Source organism: Gymnoscopelus microlampas, assembly GCF_963454915.1.
Source record: "Gymnoscopelus microlampas genome assembly, chromosome: 10".
NCBI lineage: Eukaryota > Metazoa > Chordata > Actinopteri > Myctophiformes > Myctophidae > Gymnoscopelus > Gymnoscopelus microlampas.
The window spans coordinates 29,862,788-29,883,178 of NC_139947.1; the positions used below are offsets into that span (position 1 = coordinate 29,862,788).

Consider the following 20,391-nt stretch of genomic DNA (forward strand, 5'->3'; position numbering starts at 1 on the left):
GGACCCCCATCTGAAGTGAAAATATTTTATGCCAGGGAGTCAGGGACGCGTTGTGAGCAAATAGCTAATGTATATGTTTAATAGACCTAGTTGCTTATTTCTCTCACAAAACCTGGCAACACCGACCACTTCCCGTTTCCCCTTCCGCCGGAGCTCAGCACCCCCATGAGCACCCCCATAGCTGCTTTAGAATGGCCAATAAGCTAATAATATGTTTAACTTTCCTTTTATTTTGCAGCTACGTCGCAGCTGTCTTTGAAGATCAGGTTGGGAAATTTGACTGGTAAGATAAACCTTTTGAATTTTCAAAAATGCCACGTTATTTTAGCTGCGTTTTTATAATTTTGAGATGCTAACGCTAATGCCTTGTCCAGGGCTTCCTCATCTACACACTATTTTTGGTACATCTATCCGCCACGGCTTTGGAGTGAAATCTCTACAGTTATGTTGTGAAATGCTGAATGTAAACCTCCCCATGGACCCCAACCTTCCCGAGTGTCTTTGGTTAAGCCTTAATAACTAGGTTAACACTATTTCAATTAAAATCTGTGACCTCCCCCATCAAGACACAGCGATGGGGGAGGTCACAGATGGGGCCACCCTATTCAAGGTGTTCTCAATTCTTACGTCTTGTGTAGGTACATAAGAGTAATATTTATTTTTGGTATAAACAAGGGGGGGGGGGATTATATAATTAAGCATGAGAACAGTTTGACCATTGTCTTGGCGCTGAAGGGGCTTGAAGGTGTTGTGCGGCGCAAGGTTCTTAATCATAGGTTATAAACATCTATTACAAACATCTATATCTTGTTCTTTGCAGGAGGCAACAATATGTAGGCAAGGTTCGTTTTGCCCATTTTGATATGCACATGCAAGCATCCAAAAAGGTGCTTCTGGCCACAGAGAAGAATGTCTTTGCCTCAATTAATACCAGGACTGGAGAACTCAGTGAGTATCAAGTTACCAGGGATGGTATTCCTACATAACCTGACTCCGTCAAATGGAAGAAGCTAGCGACACACATTTTGTTTCACAGCCTCCTTCCTGAAATCAAATGCAAATGAGATTTCCGGAGGGAGGGGGGTTTACCAGGCTAATTCCTACAGGACCAGTTGTATAAAGATGGGGTGGTGGGGGGGTGGTTGACAAAATGTACTTCTCCTTATAGACAATGCATACTGTGTTTGTTACAGACTGGAGACATGTGGACATGGTAGGGCCAGAGGGAAACATTGACTCTCTTCTGCTGCATGGACAAGGTGTGTTTTGAAGTGACAGTAACATTCATGGAAGGTTAGGTTTGTTAATTAATAGGAGATAACCTAATGACCTCATTTTGTCCTTTAGATGCTGTACTTGTTGCGGGTGATGGCCGTCTGCTTCGTTCCTGGGATGTAAATATTGGTGGTTTGAACTGGGAGATTGTTCTTGACTCTGGCAGGTGATTAGTACACTGACTAGTCTACACAAGAATGGACTAAATGTGTCCTAACATAATAACCTAATTCATTTCTGTTGTACTCCTCAGTTTCCAGTCGGCTTGTTTTGTCGGACAGCACGACACTGTGAAATATGTTGCTGTTCTAAAGAAAGCAGCCATTTCTGTGCATTACCTTTCCAATGGTCATCAGAAATGGATGGAGAATCTTCCAGAAAGGTAAGTGGCCAGTTGTTTTATTGACTAGGCAATCATTGTAAATAATTTGTTTATAATTGGCATTCCTGGGTAAATAAATTAATCTAGATTGTGAAGAAAACATTAGTAATGTTTATGAAATGCAATCTTTAAAATAGTTTGTTAAATGTTGTAGATTATCACCCTGGCATTTGTCATAGCCAGAGATTATCGATTCAAGTGTGTGCAGTAATACTTCATCTTATGCTGACTGGTCAGCTAATGCCGTATTAGCCCTAGAGCTGGAAGACAAAGTACAGCAGCTTGCAATGGGCCTGGTTTTTGACTTAAAAATACTCTGAGGATCAGTGTCCATGTTCCTGTCAAACTACATCTCTAGAGTGAGAGACACCCATGGGCACAACACTAGAGGGAGCTCCTCTGACCTAGTTCCCCCCAGATTCGGCTCAAGCATGCGGAAAATGCATTCTACCACTTTTAAAAGGGTTAGGGTTAAAAAATGTCTGTCCTCAAATTATAATTGGATTTTGATAATCTTATCAGACAACGCACTCCCTCAGCAAGCTCCATAGGAGAGTCATCTTCTACCCCCCTCCCCCTTTCTGTAAATACTGTATATCTAGTATTGCTTTTAGTGTTGTTGCTGATATGTATTGTATGTATTATATTTCTTGATAAATTGAGTACCAAGGACCACAATGCAAACAAGCCCACCAGGGCTTTTTGTGTTATCCTTTTAGCATAGCTTTTGTAACTTTACTGCTGTGCTGTTTCCAAAACGTGCTAATAAAGTATTCAATCAACCAATCAAGCTGATGGCAGCAGTTATCAGCCCTAGTGCTGATAACAATTATCACCCTCTCTGCGTTTTACCACTCTCTTCAAAGGTGGGGTAGTGTGATAAATGAAATTAAAAAAACATCAACTATGGTACTTTGTCTTTTTGCCTACAGTGATACAGTGCAGTACCAGTCTGTGTACTCGGGTGGAGATGGGGAAGTGTATGCTCTGGGAGTGGTTCCCCATTCCCACCTTGCTATCGTGGCTTATAGTGTGGACGATGGGGAGATTACAAAGCAGGTAACAAACATTAGAGTGATGAAATTTGGTTATTTTAGCAATTTTTGATCTTTCAGCACATCAGTTTCTGCAGCTGTTCTCGCCAGTTAAATTAAAATATACCCAATATTGCTTACTTAAACCCCCTAAAAAGGATATATTTTCTAGACAAATCAAGTGATATGATTATGTGACTGATAAACAAAATACAAATGTTTTGCGTTGGCTATTAAACAATGAGATATACAAGCTCACAGCGCGTCACTTCATGCCGCGCTGCAAGCTTGTACATCTGCTATTTTTTAATAATATTGTTTTTAAATCTTGACAGTGTGAGAACTACTGGCTTAGAAGGCATTTGCAGAATCTGCCTCTGGTCTTAATGGCTTAAAAAGAAGATGGTCATTCAAACTACCACATCTTAAAAAGATGATGATCATTCAAACTACCACATCTGACATCACTTGTGTTTCTGTTCTCCTCAGGTGTCCGTTGAAGCTCCATGGCTGTCCAACATACAAGCCAGTTGTGCAATGGTTGATCAGGGGGTGCTGATGTGTGTAGATACTACAACTTCATCCTTGTACATGCTTGATGTGAGAACAGAGTCACAGATGACCCAGACCCCTTTACAGGTACCCATCAACACCAAACACTTTGCAACAATTCAACAATTACTTGAAGGCTTGCATTTATTTCTTTGGGGTTATTTGTTGGTAACACTTTACTTCTGTATGACCTTATTTTCCCAATGCAGTGTAATGAAAATGTCCTTAATAGATAATACACTTGCATAATGCACTCACAAGGGTGATATTATAAGACGATGTTAATACAATTGCAGTGGTGGTCCGCCATAGTCTAATTTGTCCCGCCATAGTCTCATAATGAATCGATAAATTAAAAAAATATATATATCATTTTGTAGTCTTTGGTATAACTCGGCCGGGGATTGAATCCCGACCTCCCAATTTCAGGGCGGACACTCTTACCACAAGGACACTGATATGAGCTGGTAGCATAAATTGTTAGCATAAAATATGAACATTTCAAGATGTTAAATTATGTGCTGAGATCAGTCATCAAGTTATACATAGGTCTATCTTAGTCATTTTGCTCTCAAAGTGCACCAGAGTGATGCATTTAACTTACAAAGCAGTCTCTTTATCTCTTTTGCTAGTCACTTGGGCTTGACATTGCCCCAGGCTTCCAGCCAGTACTGGTGTCAACTCAGCCCAACCCAGCACAACCCCCCCATTCCGAGTTCTTCCTCCAACTCGGGCCAGACCATCATCTGCTGCTGAAGCTTAACTACGGTCAAATAGTTACACTGAGGGATTTCAAGCCTGTAAGTAACAAATTTTTCTTCGCCACAACAATTAATTCTTAAGGCAAACATACTGTACAGATTGAAGAAAACGTCTTTCTAAATAATGAATTTGAAATTTAATTGACTTCATTTCTTAAGCACTGTAGATGTAAATTGAAATTTAACTTGGCGTGTTCAACTGGAAATCAAACTAGACTCTAGAGTGTGTTATGGTGTGTAGTTAATGCTAAATGAGAATAATTTCTGTAATTTAATTTATTACTGTGACTTATTCTGGGGTAAATGTTAATAGGTCATGCTACCTTTCAGACAGATGTTTATGGAGCAATTATTATTGATAATCAAAAGGTTATTTCAATTCATAGGCTTTGCTGGTTTCATTTGCGACCGCTGGAGAGAAGACCGTTGCTGCTGTCATGACACCCAAGAATCAAACTGTGAGTTACTTCAAATTCATACACTCAGATTTGTTTGGTAGTCCAATGCTAATTTGTTTATGCATGGATTTTTACGTCCTTTCAATGGTACATGAATTATTTCTGTTTTATTAATTTGTTCAGTTGTTTTGTTTTCCTAGGCTTGTAGTCTGAACCTCTTTAGTGCAGACTCTGGTCGCAGACTGCTTGACACAACACTCATCTTTAACATGGACCCCAATGGTGGCAAACCAGAGAAGGTGAGGATAAATGTTTTTCTCAAATAGGATGATGCATATTTGACAATTAATGATCCAATCTTGATGTTGTTGTACATATACAAAATTGAAAAGATACAGCGCATTTCAATGCTTTTGCACTCTGTCTTTCAGCTGTACGTACAGGCGTTTCTGAAGAAAGATGACTCTGTCGGCTACAGGGTTATGGTGCAGACTGAGGACCACACACTTACTTTCATACAACAGCCAGGTATGGTTACAGTTTCATGCCATAATGAAGATGGGTTAAAAACTGAAGAAAATCCTATATAAAAGTATTACAATATTAAAGCGGCACTATGTTACTTTTAAATTGAATTTAATCCAATCTGTATGGTAGGGTATGTTAATACAATATAACTTATACAATCGGGGTGGTTGTTTTTTGTCTCCCTGCTCTTCTATTAAGACGTTTAGATCATGTTAAAGATCATGTCTCACTTAGACACAGGACCTGACATGAATTTTGACCTGATGTTCAAGATTAAATGTATCCCCTGAGCAAGCAGGCAGGCTCTATCAGCTCGATGGTAAAAATGTCAGGACTTGCACAAGGTTCAAATCCGGGGTAGAAGAGGAAAGTTACATAGTGCAGCTTTAATGAGTGTTGTTTTTTCCTAGGTCGTGTAATGTGGACAAGAGAAGAGGCCCTATCAGATGTGGTAACAATGGAAATGGTGGATCTGCCTCTCACAGGGGCCCAGGCAGAGCTAGAGGGAGAGTTTGGCAAAAAAGCTGGTAAAACTACTATTGTTTGATAATTATTTATTTCATATATTGCATGAATACTCTTGCTTTTATGTATTTCCACTAAAATACACACAAGCCTGGAAGTACAGCTGCAAAAATCTTTATTGCTCCGATCAGTATTTGAACATTTTATAAAAATTAGGTAAATTTTGGGTCTTTGCAAGCTTAATTATAGGGAATTGAATCTTCTCTCCAATTCCAATCTTAATCATAGCTTTTACTGTTACTTTCAAATAGCAGTACAATGCACTTTATTGACTCAAATTATTTTAAGGCATTTTTATTGGTAAATTCCAAAAGGTCAGCTGGCAAAGTGTGCCTCGGCAATGTTAATTTGGTTCATGAATTGTTCATATAATGCTAGCTTCACTTTCCTCTTCTTTTTTTTTTATTTAACTGCTGCTCTCGGATTCAGCTATTCAAGGTAACAAGCTTCTCTGCTCTTCATGTTGGCATGCGTCTGATATTATAGATCTTTAAAGTCCCACTGATTCACTCTCTCCATATTCTCTCTGTTCATTAATACCTCTGCTGTGCTCCCTGATCGCTGTCGTACAAGGGTACAAACTAAGGAAACCACACCTCCCTACCAGCAGGCCATGCTTCAGCCTCTTGCTGAAACACTCCACTGTTGCTCATTTCATAAAATCAGACCACAATGAATTGTTCTATTCATAACTTTTCATCCAATCACTATCATAGTTTCTGTCAATCGCAGCTTCTCTGTCTTGATTTAGCTTTTATTGTTTTCAGATCATTTTAAAACTCTACCTTTATTCTCTTCTGTATTCTTAGTTCTGTTTAGTTGATTCTGGCACTGCTCTATCAATTTTATCAGTGATAAACTGGCCAATTTGCAAGCTTTTATCTTCTTTTATTCTCACTGTTTACACCAATAGCACGATTGGCATCCTTGTTAAATGTTGACCCATGGATAAAGAAGCTCAGTAGACTTTGTTGTTTTGGGACGTTGCGTGTAGAGTATGGATCATTTTATCTGCACTGAGGACTGGAATTCCAGTATTTCCAGAGTGCACTGTAAATGTTACATTACTGTGAGAATTGTCAACTGCAAAATTCTAAAATAGGAATGAAAATCCTGTGATGTATTGTAATTTTTGCTGGTTAAGTGCATAAAAGACATCCAGTCTCTCACACACACCCTAAGCTGACATAGGATTGAAACCCACATGTGCCTCCTCTCCACTGTCTATCCTTCCTCGTTTTCATTCTGTGTCTGCCTTTTATAAAAGAAAAAAGGAGAATAGACTGCCATCTCTCCTTCTTTTAAATGAAAGATATCCACTGATGTTCACATACAATATTACCCCCTTTCTTTAATTATGTATAATAGATGGTTTGATGTCCATGGTGCTGAAGAGGCTTTCCTCGCAGCTCATTCTGCTCCAGTCATGGATCGGCCAGCTGTGGAAACTGTTCTATGATGCACGGAAACCCCGCAGCCAGGTCAAAAATGAAGTGTCCATCGAGACCCTTTCCAGAGATGAGTTCAACTTGCAGAAGATGATGGTTATGGTCACCGCTTCTGGCAAGGTATGATGCAAACAAACACCTGACCCTAAAGATGTTTCAGTCATCTGAAAGCCGTGTAGGGGTTTTCTAATTGTACTTGGTACAGCTACTAATTAATAGTATTAGTACCAAAGTGTAGTATTATTCATATTACCATAAGCAGGCTAAAGAAAGTACTAGTATGTTGCACTGGTGCTCCTAACCTTTTCATAGAGGTGCACCAGCATATTATTTAGGTGCACCCCATACATAGACACACTTGGCCTACAAATTTTAAAGTGCACTGGTGCACAGGGAAGTACAGTTCAATACAAGGTCCGTTAAGAGGATTTTAAACCCAAGAAAGCACTATGGCTTGTTTCCATTAGGGTCCTTTATACTCAATTCATCGAAAATGCACTCGGTGCAGTCTGGATGCCTGGAGGATAAGTGGTTTCTAATAGACTTCATTAAAGCTATGTCTCAGTTAAAATATAATATACATTTTGCAAGTCTGTTCCATAATATTAATTATTTTGAATTTTGTGTGTTAAGCTCTTTGGGATTGACAGCAAGACCGGCACAATTGTATGGAAGCACTATCTAGAAAGCGTTCCGTCGAATGCAGCCTTCAAGCTGATGGTGCAGCGAACGACAGCCCACTTCCCTCATCCACCTCAGTGTACACTGCTCATCAAAGACAAGGTGAAATATTAAAGTAGGGATGTGTGTCTTATTACTTTTTTTTTAATATCAACAGAACATTTGCTCTCTTTTCAGTTAACAGCAGTTGAGAGAGAATGCATTGGCATAGCACAAGTACCCTTACCCATTGTAACTTTGTTAAGATAAGTGCTACTTTGTGGACACAGTGTACCACTTATGGCCGAGGAAGTGGAGTTAATTGCATTCCTGACATCCTATATAATTATTCTGACATGTTGCTCATTACTTTTGCCCTTGTCTTGGTCCAGGACACAGGCCTAGCTACCCTGCATGTGTTTAATCCCATCTTTGGAAAGAAGAGTCACATCACCCCACCCACTCTGGCTCAACCTATTCTTCAGTCACTCCTGCTGCCGCTCATTGATCAGGACTATGCTAAAGTGTTGCTTCTGGTTGATGACCAGTACAAGGTTAGTGGCAAACTACCAACAGTCATATTTCGTGTTAATCAAGGTTCATGTGCATGTCTATCAGAGGTCCACAAATGACAGATGCCAAATGCCAATGCTTATTACTTAATTTGCATTATACTATGCATTTGCGCCACCGGGAGGTTCTTAGTTCAGAGAGAGATCAGGAGCTAGAGTGAAAATGAAATGCACAATATGTAGCTCCGGTAGGGACCATTTCACAAAGAAAGACGATGACAAAGATGCATGTAAACTTTGCGAAATTGTTCTCAAATACAACAGCAGCACAAGCAGCATGCTCATCACTGAAAGCACCCGTGTGTCCAAGCGATCCATTACACATGGATGGGGACACGATTATTATTAAGGAGCCTAAATTATTAGCCTAATTATTATTATTAAGGAGCCTACTATTCTGAGTACATGCATTTTTCATTTTGTGTTGGGTATGTGAAAAAACTGTATTGGCGTTGGTCTACGTGTTCATAAAAAAAAAAATTATATATACCTGTGTACAGTATATGTATAATGTTTAATAACCGTTAATTAGAAGTAAAGGTAAAAAGAGGTGATTAGGTAGGGAATGCAAGTCTGAAAAGGTGGGTTTCGGGTGTGGTTTTAAACATGGCGAGGTTGGGGGCATCTTTGATGTTAGCTGGGACTGAGTTCCAGAGGGAGGGGGCGGCCACCGAGGGAGGACCTTTGTGGGTTGGGTTTGCCTGCTCAGCAGTTCAGATACTCTATATAGTCTATATATGTCTGTACTGTAGGACAATGCATGACAGTGCATTTCTGCACATAAGGCTGTGTTACTATCTTAGTTACAAGAGAGATTTCTTTTGTACCCCATAAAGTGTACTATACCGTCTTCTGCCTTCAGTTGACCACCCAGGGATATGCTTTCACTGACTGTCTTCTGAGAAGTACATATTTTATTATTAATATTTTTCCTCTCTTGCCCTAGGTGTCTGCTTTTCCCTCTACAAAGAATGTACTACAGCAGCTCCAAGAAATGTCCACCTCCATATTCTTTTACCTTGTTGACGATAGTCAGGGAAGGCTTTCAGGCTACAGGCTACGCACGGCAAGTACAATTTTATTGCTCCGTTTTGTTTCGAGGTTGATGTGACTAACTCACTATCTGCCAAATTCTCATTATGCAGAGTATTTTTAACAAAATTGTGGATTGTTTCTGTTCATTGATTGCTTTGAATACTTTATTTGTTCGAATATGGAATTGCTGGCTTAAAAAAACAAACGCCCTCAAAACATTCCTTACACTTCAGGCCCCTGGAGATGCTTACAGTATTTGATTTTAAGAGGAAGTCAATAACGCATCATTTCATTCTAGTGGGGGAAATGCAGAGGTTCCCTGGTGTCATCGACCACATTACCACAATGTCCTGCGTTTGATTCTCCTATTCCTGCCACTCTTACTGGTCCTATCCCAATAAATAAGAAATGCCTTACACATCTTAATTAATCTTAATAAAGAGCAAATGCCCATCCACAATGACCCCTAGAATCTGCAGAGAATCATATTTTTGTTTTTGTATGAGGTGTGCTTTCTTTCCCCCAGAATAGTATCTGTTTGTTGACAACATATAATGTTGATTAACCAATCCCACAAATCCGGGAACACATCTGTGTCATTTTAGATTTTAGCTATAACCATTATTTTATACTTTGACTATTCAAAAATATCAGATATACAAGCTCATAGCGTGGCCACAAGCATTTTTAACTCAAATCTTTGCTTCTGGGGATTCTACAAATGTCTTCTAAATCCTAATAGTTTCTTTTTAAACGTATGTTGCTATATATATATATCAGTGGTTCTCAAACTTGTATCATGTCAAGGACCACCCAAAATGATATGTATTTGGCTGCGGACCCCCATCTCAAAATATTTTGTTCCAGGGACCCCCAGAAGCAAAGATTTGTGTTCAAAACTGTTTAAAAAATATATGTATTCAAAGATTTGCACAAATGTTAAAGATTTTTCAAAAATGGCAGATCTACAAGCTATGAGCTTGTATATCTGCTATTTTTGAATAGCCAAAAGTATAAAATAATGGTTACAGCTAAAATCTAACATGACACAGATGCGTTCCCGGATTGAATGGATTAACTCATTTGTTAACAACTGTGTCTTTAGGACCTGTCTACTGAGCTCATCTGGGAGGTGTTCATCCCAATTGAGGTGCAGAAGATCGTTACTGTCAAGGGGAAGAGGCCCAATGAGCATGTGCATTCTCAGGGCAGAGTGATGGGAGACCGCAGTGTCCTCTATAAGGTATTTCTACTAATATAATGTAGTTTAAATAATAACATGCTAGATAGATTTTTTTACATACTTTTTTTTAGGTATTTTTTTTAACCTAGAGGGAAATGATCAACCCAGCCAAACTGTGTGAGAATAGAATAAGCAACAAAATGTATGCTGATTGATTGTACGATTTTATGATTGGATTTGTACTGAACAGAACTTCCTTTAAGAAATAATGCTGACGATGGAACTTATAACCATTATGTAACTTTGCATTCTCATAGTACTTGAACCCCAACCTACTGGCTGTGGTGACGGAAAGCACAGACATGCACCCGGAGCGTAGTTTTGTGGGAATCCTCCTGATTGATGGTGTGACTGGACGGATTATCCATGAGGCTGTTCAGAGAAAGACCAAAGGACCGGTGCATTTGGTGCACTCTGAAAACTGGGTGGTGGTGAGTAGTATTCACAACATCTCCCTGTCCCATGAGGTGGGGTTATGGTATGGATTAGGGCTCATAAAACCTGTCACACTGATAATGATGATGATGTATCAATGACTATGTTTACATGGACTGCACTATTCAATTATTAAAGAGATTTGGATTATTTTTATTTCTGGATTTTGGATAGCTTATGATAGATAGATGGATAGAATTTTTGTATTCTATCCATCTGTATAGTGGAAATTCAGCTTCACGCAATTAATGGCTACTCAGATGGTAATGATAAGTGCGAGGGGGAGTTAATTGTCTTGCTCAGGGACACTTCGACGCATAGACCGTGACAGGGAGGTGAACTGGTGATTGTCTAATTACCAGACACCCGTTCTGCCCGATAAAAACTACAGCCGCGGCCGCCCTAGATTAAGATAAGATTACAATAATCCAAAATTCCAACTGCTTGACAAGAGAAAAAATGACAGATACCAGGAATAAATATGTCATCACATCATGTATGGGGTCATAGGGGTGAGGCTGAAACGCTAACTGTTGCTGGCTGAATGAAGGAAGAAGGTTTTATGTGTTTGCCTGAACAAGTTAACAATCACTGGAAGATGTTAAAAATAGCTGCTGTTGCTGTGGAGTGGGCGTCTTCAGTTGTTCCGGCTATGTTCTGTAGCAAGTGAATGGGAATATGAATTGAATTGTATTAAGAAACCAATAAGCAGTTTTATCAAAAAAATATTAATGTCTCATTTAAAATAAGGACCAAAGTAAGATTATTGCAAACATGACAAAAATAACTTGTGTGTGGAAATCACCCATAACTGGGCATTTAACATGTCAGCTATTAACAAGTCTGCCAGTAAATGAGAATAGAATAGACTAACTTCGAAAAAGGGACAAAGTCATTGCCCGGAATATTGTGTGTTCCGGGAAATACCCATATTTCTAGAAAAGATATAACTCGGATTACCTTTTAGATGATGTGTTAAAAAGTAATTTTGCACATCCTGGTAATGTGCAGCAATTGATACAAAAACAAAATATAATATCCCCATAACTAATGTATTTGTGGCTCCCAACCATTTTTCTCTGTTTGATGTGACAGTATGAATACTGGAGCACCAAGTCACGGAGGAACGAGTTCTCTGTAATCGAACTCTACGAAGGAATGGAGCTCTACAACAGCACTGTGTTCAGCTCGCTCGACCGACCCCACCTCCCTCAGGTTCTCCAGCAGTCTTACATCTTCCCGTCCTCTATTTCTACTTTGGAGGCCACCCTCACTGAGAAAGGCATTACCAGTCGCCACTTGCTCAGTAAGTATCAGGTCGATCAAACCTCAAGCCTGAGTTATACTTAGTTGCACACAGGTGTCGTGCCACGAAAATAGCCGATCTATGAACTCGCACGACGTTGCAGCACTTGTAGATCTGCTATTCTCATTGTGCGACACCGGCATGTAATCAAGTATAAATCGGGTGTTTTACTCTATGACTAGATACAGTATGTGACTGTCTTGGATCTTGCCTTTTTGTTGTTTTTTCATCTTATAGATTAAATTCATGAAATGCGTGTGAGAACAGCAGTCCGCCCTGTTTCATAAACCATAAATGTATTTTCAGCAATCCTCACAACTTTGTTTCTCTCATAGTTGGCCTACCTTCAGGGGCAATTTTGTCCTTACCCAAGATGTTCCTTGACCCACGGAGGCCAGAGATCATCTCTGAGCAAAGCCGGTTGGTATTTCAGTTAACTTCAATGTAAACCATTCATTTCACAGTTTTTTACCCACTCTTAATTTGTCTAATATCCAACATACCCATTTGTTCAATCTGCAGTGAAGAGAATCTGATACCGTATGCTCCAGAGATGCCAATCCGCACCGAGTGGTTTATAAATTACAATCAGACTGTGTCAAGAGTACGTGGAATTTACACTGCCCCCTCTGGCCTGGAGTCCACTTGTCTGGTGAGATATGCTGGCTGTTCAACAGGTTCCTTATTTCTGAGTTTTGTCAACCAAAATGGTTGGAAGGCCCAGCTGTGATGTCCTCTTTTTCTTTTGACTCATGTACCGAGTGAAGGCCTAAATTATGTATTTATAACGGAGTCCCACACAAACCATGTATTTATTTCTTCATCTAGTCTACACAATGACTTTTTACCCTGTAAATTCCATTTACTAGATTGTACTTCTCTTGATCAAAGCTAAAATCCAACAATTGCCCCTTCCCCCCTCCAGGTTGTGGCGTATGGTCTGGACATCTATCAAACCCGCGTCTACCCGTCCAAACAGTTTGACGTGCTGAAGGACGACTATGACTACATGCTGATCAGTAGCGTCCTCTTCGCCCTTTTCTTTGCCACCATGATCAGCAAACGCCTAGCGGAAGTTAAATTGCTCAACCGGGCCTGGCGGTAAAATAGAGTAAAGTACAGTAGCTGGAGAAATCCCAACATCTTGATGATTCTGCTAATGTGAATGCATGAATGGCCTCACTCTGTGAAGATGAAGCAAACAGAGGCTGAACTCATCATTGTTGCTGTAGACCAGTGGTTCCCAACCCCACCCCTGGTACAGTTGCTTAATTTCTATCCTACCAGGACATTCATTTTATTCACCCGGTGTCCTTGTAATAATAGCTGTCTAAAGCTTGAGTTATACTTACACCTGCGTGCAACTAAGTATTAACCACTTAAACCCTATATACTTTGTTGACCGGGGTACCCAAGGGTTATAAATTTGGTCCCCTTTTCCCTTTACACCAAATCTCTTTGCCAAAAATCTACTTTACAAGCTCACAACCCGTTGCGATGCGTTGTGAGCTTGTAGATGTAGACGGACTATTTTATCTTAATGTTATAGGACTATTATGACATGTCCTGAATAGGGACCCCTTTGCTTGTGTAGAATGGAAGTTAAAGGGACTCACAAGTGTGACCGCACCCTATTCAAGTACTAGTTAGACCTGGTAGGATGGAAAAGCAGCAGTACCAGGGGACCCGAAGAATGGAGTTGAGGATCACTGCTGTAGAACAAATCTTAAGTACGATGAGAACTTTTTGGAACCTTGGGGGGTGGGAGGGTTGTTTTTTTGTATGTGTATTTGTTTATAACTTATTTTTCAAGGACAAGTTATAGTTAGAATAATATTTTTGGGGTGTGACATTTTGTGTTTTAATAGATTTTTGTACATAGTAAAATTAGATAATTTAATTAAATTACAAGACACCCTGATGCAATTACACTGAGATATAGAGAATTTCTGATTTATTAAACGGTAACACTGGAGTTTGACAGGAAAGAAGGATGGGAAGAGAACGGAGGTGGCATGCAACTAAGGTTGTAAGCTGCATTTAAACTTATAATGTTGCATGGTGTGCACCTTAACCTATTGAGCCTCTAGGAAGCCACGATGCCACTAGGTTTGATGATTAAGAAACGCGCATAAGCTTTTTTATTGTCCGAATATTTGATAAATGAGCATAGCTGACGACTGTCCCACCAATGTTTCAGGCATGCTGTTATTAATGACATTAGCTGTTGACCATGGAAAAAAACCTGTGATGTGTGTATGTGCAGAATTGCATTCTAAAATGTAATGACCCATTTGAAGAAAGGTAAACAAGCCCACCTTTGTCAATCATAGTCTGTCTGTAATTGAAGTATATTTTCCATACAATCAGTTCACAGTAAAATCCTCAGTGTTGAGTTTATCCATTCGTAACAGAGTGTACAAAAACCTGCTGGTCCATTTGAGAGTTACATTTCAGGGTTAAATTAATACTGATGATTTTACTGTGTAGTCATGTGAAGCTATGGTTTTGAAATTACGCCAAGTTACCTTTACATTTTAGGCAGCTTGCATCTTTCTAAAACAGATGATTTTGGAATTAAACCCTCGTGGGAAAAAAACAGCTCTAGTTTTTAAGTCATTTGTGTCTGCTGCTCTGGTACCCCATTAAAATCTGTGGCTTCAGAACTCCAGCTTTTGTATTTTTCTATCCTTTAAGAGACACTTTTTATAGCATTCATCTTTTTTTAAGAGAGGTAGGTTGTAATGCAGGCAGTTGTATAGAAAGATAAATTAAAGACAGTAAACCTTTTTTGAAAACATGAATAAGTTATTTATTTCTATAAATAGATTAAAAATACACTATTTCACAAGCCTTTCTGACACAATGAACACTTGACATTATGAATTATAGTTCGTTTTTACCAAGTCAATAATCCTTCAAGAGAGTGAAAACCCGTCAATGTAACGAACTTTGTAAACTCGGGTCTGCACATCTGTATAAATGTAATGCGGCCTTTACATGAACATAAATACTTTTATATACATGAGTCGATTCTTCATCACAGCTAGTAAATAACCCATATGTTTGGATACTTAAAATAGATTATGGCACGTACTTCTCAATACTTGATTCTTAATTTTCCTTTCGTGGAAATGTTTTTCAACACACTTGCTCAAAAATGGAACCACCAAAAAGGCTTGTTCAGGGAAAGATAAGAAAATACAAAGTGAGATTAATCAAATGAAATCATGTCAGTCATTAAGTCCCACAATATTCACAAGCCAAATTGAGTGACTAATCAAACTATTAGAACTGTTTCAGTCTATGTAAATGAAAATGTAAGTCTACTGGGTATCACAATACATAAGAAGTGTGTGTTTATATATATAAACCAGATTCTTAATAGTTAAAAAATACAGATTTCTTTCAAATCAATTGAAGTGACATTAAAATATTTTTAAGATCATTATTCCTAATTCAATAGTTTAAGGTAAAAAAAAGTCAGTCAGGCATATGTTCAACAGAAAAATATATGTGAGAAGATTAGTTGTGTACAAGCCCAGCTTGTACCTACAGCCAACTATTTGTCATGTTTGTAAAACTAATACCATAAAAATGTATACTATTCTGTTAAACAACTCATCAGTCATATAACAATTGTGATCACTTTAACTTTTTTTCTTTCGTTTTAGTGAAACAGACTTAACCATTCATAAAAGGTGTGTGTTGAGACAGAGACAGAGCTGCATGGACTGAAATGGTCACTCACTGTTTCAAAACTGATCGGCCAAGCTGTTGATGTTGAGTAGGTTTCAGTGTACAAGAAGGAACATGCCAACACCAGTATACTGTATCAACGAGGATGTTAGCCTGTTACTGAGGTTGCGACAGTTGACATGGCTAAAATACTAATACTCACAGGAGTAAAAAAATAAAAAAATTAACCACAATGCCGTTTGACAAATGTCAAAAAATATTGTCAATATTTATGCTTAAGCATAGTTTTTAATGTAGTACATTGTAATTATCAGGTAGCATGTTGGATTTGTTTTCACAGTGTAGGCTCCACTGCACAGCATTGTTAGAAGGGATATTATTTACGTTTAGGATTATATAGATGCTTAAAGATATATGTTTCAACAACAAAGTGCTGTGTCATTTGTTGCTCTGCAAAACACTTTATCGCTGAAGCATATAAAGTATCAGGCTTTATAGTTTTCAGACACAGCGAGGAGGACACGAGAGGCTTCTATCTGTTCTGGCAACTCCACTCTGTGCTGCACATACCGGTGTTGTCCTTCCTGTCTGGTTCACTGAGGAGCCTTTCTAATCTGCCCATGTAGGCTGGTCGGCCTGGGAGGAGGAAATAGTGTGTGGTGCTGGCTTGCCTACCGTCCTTCATGATGGGAATGATGCAGGGAGAACACTGGTCTGCAGGGGGCGCCCTTTCACTTTGCTGTCTCTGCTGGGCTTTGCTAACGTATTTTGGGTTAGGGGCAAAACTTTGTGTAGCAGGCATCACACCATTCACATAAAGGGGAAGACTCTTGGGACTTGGGGAGCGTGGAGGGCAGACTGGAACCAATGGAACCCTTGGAGGAATTTTTGGAGGCTTGTCTTCCTCGTTGCTAAGAGACCATTCATCCGCGATAGTCTTTGATAAAGTGGAAGGCTTTGGGCGAATGGGGATACGAGGGGGGACTTCAGGCTTATCAGTGGCACAAGGTGTGGAGAGGCTCTGAGGGTGATGGTGGGGTGTAGGGCCTGAATAGGAGAAACGGCGTCTGGAAGGCTGCAGACAGTCAGGCAGTTTGCCGCAGGTGATTTCTCTGACTGCTGTCATCATTTCCTCATTGTCATGTTCGTTCTGGCATTGCTGCCCTTGGCTTCTGTAATTAACCCCACCTGTTGTCCAGCTATTAACTCCTACACTTGTCCCAGAGTCAGCCACACTGCCCCTGGCTGCTGACGAATCATCTGTGCTAGCCCAAAAATGAGCTTTACAGTCAGCCCCACCACCACTACTCGCTGAGGAGCTTTCCTGGTAGGCATAGTTAATCTGACCATAGTTAACCTGGCCGAACTCCCTAAAGCTGCTCCGAGTGGGGGCTCCATAGCAAGGGACCTTGGAGTAGCCTTTAGGCAGAAGGCGGCGGCGGTCACTGGTGAAAAACTCCACCTCGCTATCAGCTGCCTCGTCTGACATTAGCTCCTCAGGGTCAGGAAGAGGCGGAAGGGGCTTGGGATCTCGGTGTTGGCCCTCGAGCACCGTCAGTCTCTGGAATGAAGGAACTACTTGGTCTTCCTCGTGGGGCCGTTGCAAGTTATGATGTGGCGTTGAATGTTCCACGTAGATTGAAGACTCTGTGAAGGGGAACTTGACTGGAGAAGGGAAGAACTATTATTATTATGCATCAAAGATGCAAATCCTGAATTGCAGCTTTACTTGTAAAGCTTAAAGTGTTTTGTATTTGGAAAGCTCTGCTATCACAAAGAGGTAACTAGGATTTTTTGTTTAGTTTAGTTTTTTCTTCAGTAGAAGCAACACTCAGAAACAAACTTAAAGTGAGAAGAAACCCCTTCTGTTTTACTCAACATGCAGGAAATGAGGGCATATAGCCACTTGCAGTTAAAACAGCCGCTTAACCTATCACCCCCTTTGTCAAACATCAGTCACAACACTCTGATTGCAGTGAGAATAATCATTTTTTTATCAGAAAGACAAACGCCAATCTCAATAAAAGCTTCCTGTAACCTTCTGCTTAGGTTCCGGAAAAATATCCAACCTCAAGAACAGCTGGTGACCAGACAGTGATAGTCTCTCTTCCTGCCTTCCTTCCTGTGCTTCTGAGTTGTCTTTTACCAACCTCCGCTAAAGGGCAACCTTACTACACTTGCATAAAGATAAATTGCCATTGATGGAAACATATTTTTTCTTTTGTTCAACAGTTTTTTCATTATTTAATTCATATGTTACTTGCATTTTAAATTATCAAACTGTTGTTGCAAACGCTATTTTTTTTTATTTCTTTGACCACACAGTACTGTACTGTGTTTTAATCACCTGGTATGCTGTATTTTAAGTTATCAAAATTCTGATGTCAACAATTATCAGTAACAGGTTGTTGAAGCCAACCATTAAATTTGGTCACTACCGTCTTGGCGACTTCAAATTACATCTATCTACGAGCAAGGTCTATTAGAATTTCAATTCTACATCTAATGGCCTTAAAAGACAAGTATGTTTAGTTTACTCACTTTCAAATTCCTTGGACACTTGCTGTTGCTGAAACCTTGTCCGATTGTGTTCCATATCATTACCCAGGCCAAAGCACAAGCTGAAAAACAACAAGAAAGATTGAGAAATCCATACAGGGCTGTATGTAAATGATTCCTGTACATAATCTGTCACAAGTAAGTTGTGAAATAACAAGCATGACATAATGCATTAAATGGCCATTGTGCTTTGGGCTCCTGAGAATTAGTATTTAGTTTATTCTTCCCTTGGGCACCTTTGTTATCAGAAATGCTAAAAACGCCAAACCATGTAACAAGATGACAATTCAGCTACCTAAACAAAGCAAAAAACATTGATCATCCAAGCTCTCAGCAGCTTTGGACCCTTTGATTCGTCACAACTCCCAATCACTCACTTTTTGTGCCAATGCATATGAAACTCAGAGAAGTATAGGTATCCTGGTCCCAAAACCAGAAAAGTACAATAATTACATGTTTCTTATCATGAAACTTTTGCTGTTGTTGCTAGAGTCACAGCTGTACTATCATATCTGCTAAAGTGATGTACATTTCTTGTACATTTTTATTTTAGTATGGCGTTTGCTTACCTGCTCATGTCATGCTGTCCCCAGTAGTTAGAGAGGCTCCCATCCATGTTGTAACAGATCTGGAGCTTGTATTGTTAAAAGTCATGAGGATCTGTGACGTGCTGGTCAAATATCCCATTACAGTCAGCTCAGTTAAAGTTATACCTTCATTGTGATGACTTGCAAGCTGCAGGGAGAATAGAGGATAAGAAAAAAGTATAAATAATAAATATGAACAATATACAATATTTATTGATAAAATGCCAGGCATGTTAAATTGCGTTGAAACTACTACATACCACAGACATTAGACATACATTAGGTATACAACACAAACCCCCAGTAACATTCCAGCCTCCATAGTAGGCTTACAAAGGCCAACATCAAGAATTATTTTATGTGTAATTAAAAAAAGTTAAATACCACAACTAGGACTTGGACTTGCTCCACAGTAAAGTGGAGCAATTTTAAAAATAAAAATGATTTTATTGTGTATCCAACATATTCTTCAAGTATTATTTTCATACATGCTGATAAACAATACACTAACCCTTTCTTTACTGATAACACTTTGGCGGGACAAGAGATACATTTTGAAGTAAAAGTGGAGTTTCACTACTCAAATGATTCTTGCTCTATGGTTTTAGAGGGCAGCATACTGTAGCTTGGCTAACTAAAAGCTGTGTGTGTGCTCTCTTTTGTAGTTCCAACTTAAAGCCATTTGTCTGATGAATGGGGTATTAAGCAACCTCAGGGTCAGAAGTGGGAAGGCCAGAGCACTCCTTTCATCCCTCCCTCCTTTTTGTAGCTGTGCCAGGCATCCTCTGTAGTAATTAATGCTATATGCGCCCACAGTGTGGAAGCACTATCTGCCATTTGAACAGGGTAATTGTGCAATGTTTCTCTGATGGTACAATGACGGACTCCACTCGCATACTGTATATCTATATGTGATATGTCCAAAGACTTCACAAATTAAATTGTTTTTGCTTCTGATTATGTCTTGAAAATCCTATTGATTATAGATCAGTGGTAGCCTAAATCAATTGTACAGAATAGCCTAGCTAAATGGAAGAACACATAATACATGGATGAACACATATAGCTTTCACACGGGCTTCAATCTGTGACTTTTTGGTTACTGGCTGCTGTTGTAATTACTGGGTCATCCTCCTGTCATCTGAATATTTCATCAGTAATGAAGACAAAAAATAGTAAAAATAAATAAATAATAGAAAACAGATGTCATATGACAATTATATGGATATGGTGTCTCACACTAGGGTAGGCGTAAGGAAAAATCCTATTCTAATTTGGATACTTTGCATTGGATTGGCCAAACTTGCCTGGAAACTAAGGCCTACACAGTCTATTAATAAAGGTAGCCTAATTAAGTGTGGCGCTTCCCCTCTAATGACTGCTTCGTTAAAA

At 39.4% G+C, this 20,391-nt stretch overlaps 2 protein-coding genes across 2 annotated transcripts; one reads left to right on the forward strand and one right to left on the reverse strand.

Annotated features, from left to right (window-relative positions):
• Positions 1-146: 146 nt before the first annotated feature.
• On the forward strand, positions 147-14,825 carry emc1 (ER membrane protein complex subunit 1). Its single transcript, XM_084068556.1, has 22 exons — positions 147-283; positions 821-948; positions 1,194-1,259; positions 1,348-1,441; positions 1,529-1,657; positions 2,590-2,716; positions 3,181-3,330; positions 3,876-4,043; positions 4,391-4,462; positions 4,603-4,701; positions 4,834-4,930; positions 5,341-5,457; positions 6,824-7,023; positions 7,537-7,686; positions 7,956-8,117; positions 9,082-9,201; positions 10,276-10,413; positions 10,671-10,844; positions 11,944-12,154; positions 12,490-12,574; positions 12,677-12,806; positions 13,080-14,825. Exons 1-22 carry the CDS (start codon positions 192-194, stop codon positions 13,257-13,259), a joined length of 2,889 nt encoding a protein of 962 aa, XP_083924682.1. The 5' UTR covers positions 147-191; the 3' UTR covers positions 13,260-14,825.
• A 132-nt stretch (positions 14,826-14,957) lies between these two features.
• errfi1b (ERBB receptor feedback inhibitor 1b) lies at positions 14,958-18,471 on the reverse strand. The gene is made up of 2 exons (XM_084068557.1): positions 18,395-18,471; positions 14,958-17,518 (listed from the first exon to the last, which is right to left on the reverse strand). Exons 1-2 carry the CDS (start codon positions 18,447-18,449, stop codon positions 16,386-16,388), a joined length of 1,188 nt encoding a protein of 395 aa, XP_083924683.1. The 5' UTR covers positions 18,450-18,471; the 3' UTR covers positions 14,958-16,385.
• Between the last annotated feature and the right edge of the window lie 1,920 nt (positions 18,472-20,391).